Below are 1,642 nucleotides of genomic sequence, written 5' to 3'. Positions count from 1 at the left end.
CGTAATGAGGGGTTGGCGTCGTGCGCACGGGGTGACAAAGGAGCGGGCGCCGCCCCAAAAAGGGCTCCGCAAAGACCCCACCGCACCGCGAGAGCGTCGCGCCCGTGGACCGTGGACCGTTTCGGGAGGCTCCCCGTGCTCCGCGGGTCCCACAGGGCCGGCCGCGCGGTGGTGAAAGCCCGGGGCGGGTGAGATGAGCACATTCCTGCAGGGCTCCGCCTGAAGGCGAGCCTGGAGGTCCTGCAGCCCGCAGCGGGACGGCATGCCCAAGCTCCTCGCGGAGCGGAGGCTGAGTTAGATTCTCTATCGACTGAGTGTGAGAACGCTGGCAGTGCGCGGATAAGGCGCGCGACAACACGCACGTCACTCACGTCGTTATTGGCAGCGGCTTTGTTTATTTCGGCTGCGGAAATATACGGCCAATTAATCATGGGGCTCCCCCCGGCTCGCGAGGTGGAGGGCGGCGCGCGGGCAAATCCACACCGCGTCGCGCCTCTCCAAACCGATCGTAAATGACAACGACGCTTTTTCGATAAGAACGGGGAAAATGTGCGCGGTGGAATTCGAGAGGGCTCTTCTGCCACTCAGCGGCCGCCGCGCCGCGACGCTCACGCTGCACCACACAACCCGCCCCGGCCCGGGGCCGGCGACACAAGGTTTTTAGTCTTTTATTGTGGCGATGCGTTTTACTGCCTGTGCCGGGCCGGGGCCGGCCGGGGCTACACGTGATTGACGCCCGTCGCTGTGCTGGGATTATTTTTCGTTATTTCCTTATCCGAGTGAAAATAATAAGAAAACCATTACGATGAAGGGAAGGACTCGGTTTTGTTCTCTCCCCCCCCCCCTCCACCCCCTGCTTTATTTTCAGACAGAAGGCGCGGGCGCGTTGCAAGGCAATGGGGGAGGAGGGTTCTACTGTAACACCGACAAACTGTGTATTCGTATAGCAGCTAATCGTGCTGGGCTCGACGGGCATCTGTGCTGTGAGGCCCTCCTGAGCCGGGGCCGTGGCGGCGGGGCGCCCGGGCCCAAGGCGGCCCACGGCGGCCCAAGGCGGTGCTGCCCCCACACGCTGAGAGCGCGACGCGTCTGGCGGGGCGGGGCGGGGAAGGGGTGCCCCGTGCCCCCGGGAGGCCCGGCCTAACCGAGCCGTGTCTCTGCAGGGTGCACGCGCGCTCCATGCAGGCTTGTGCTTTTCAGCTGGGGCCTCAAAGAGTTTCATACAGCAGACACAGTAGAAAATGAAAATGTCTGCCGAGTACAGCTGTAACTTTGAAAGAAAGAAAAGGTGTTGGTTTGGTTTGAACACGTACCTTCGGCTGAAGGCTGCCTCACATTGGGTGCAGCGGTACTTCTTGTCGCCCGTGTGCAGCTTGATGTGGCGGTCGCGGCTGCGCTTGTGCTTGAACAGCCGACTGCAGAACTCGCAGCGGAACGGCATCTGGTCGCTGTGCGTCTGGAGATAGGGAAAAAGATAGGGAAATTAGAACGATGGAAATAAAAGCGGGTTCAAACCTTCGAATGGGGGAGAGGGAGGGGTCGTACTAGTTTTTTTTTGTGCATTATTTTCATGTCCTTGTTTTTAGCCCGCCCTTCTGCTTTGAAAAAGCTATCCAGCGGGCTTATGCAAACGACCTCGTGT

The 1,642-nt window shown here is 60.4% G+C and overlaps 1 protein-coding gene across 1 annotated transcript in view; it reads right to left on the bottom strand.

The window, feature by feature from the left end:
• The window catches only part of LOC127749485 (zinc finger protein 784-like), a 165,707-nt gene that overhangs the window by 8,480 nt on the left and 155,585 nt on the right, over positions 1–1,642 (bottom strand). The window contains exon 5 of the mRNA XM_052267729.1: positions 1,314–1,456. Coding sequence (XP_052123689.1) covers positions 1,314–1,456 — 143 coding nt within the window. The remainder of the gene's footprint in view (positions 1–1,313; positions 1,457–1,642) is intronic.

The sequence above is a fragment of the Frankliniella occidentalis genome, unplaced genomic scaffold, assembly GCF_000697945.3.
Source record: "Frankliniella occidentalis isolate FOCC.00 unplaced genomic scaffold, Focc_3.1 Scaffold58, whole genome shotgun sequence".
Classification (NCBI taxonomy): domain Eukaryota; kingdom Metazoa; phylum Arthropoda; class Insecta; order Thysanoptera; family Thripidae; genus Frankliniella; species Frankliniella occidentalis.
This window is presented reverse-complemented; position numbering and strand designations above follow the sequence as displayed.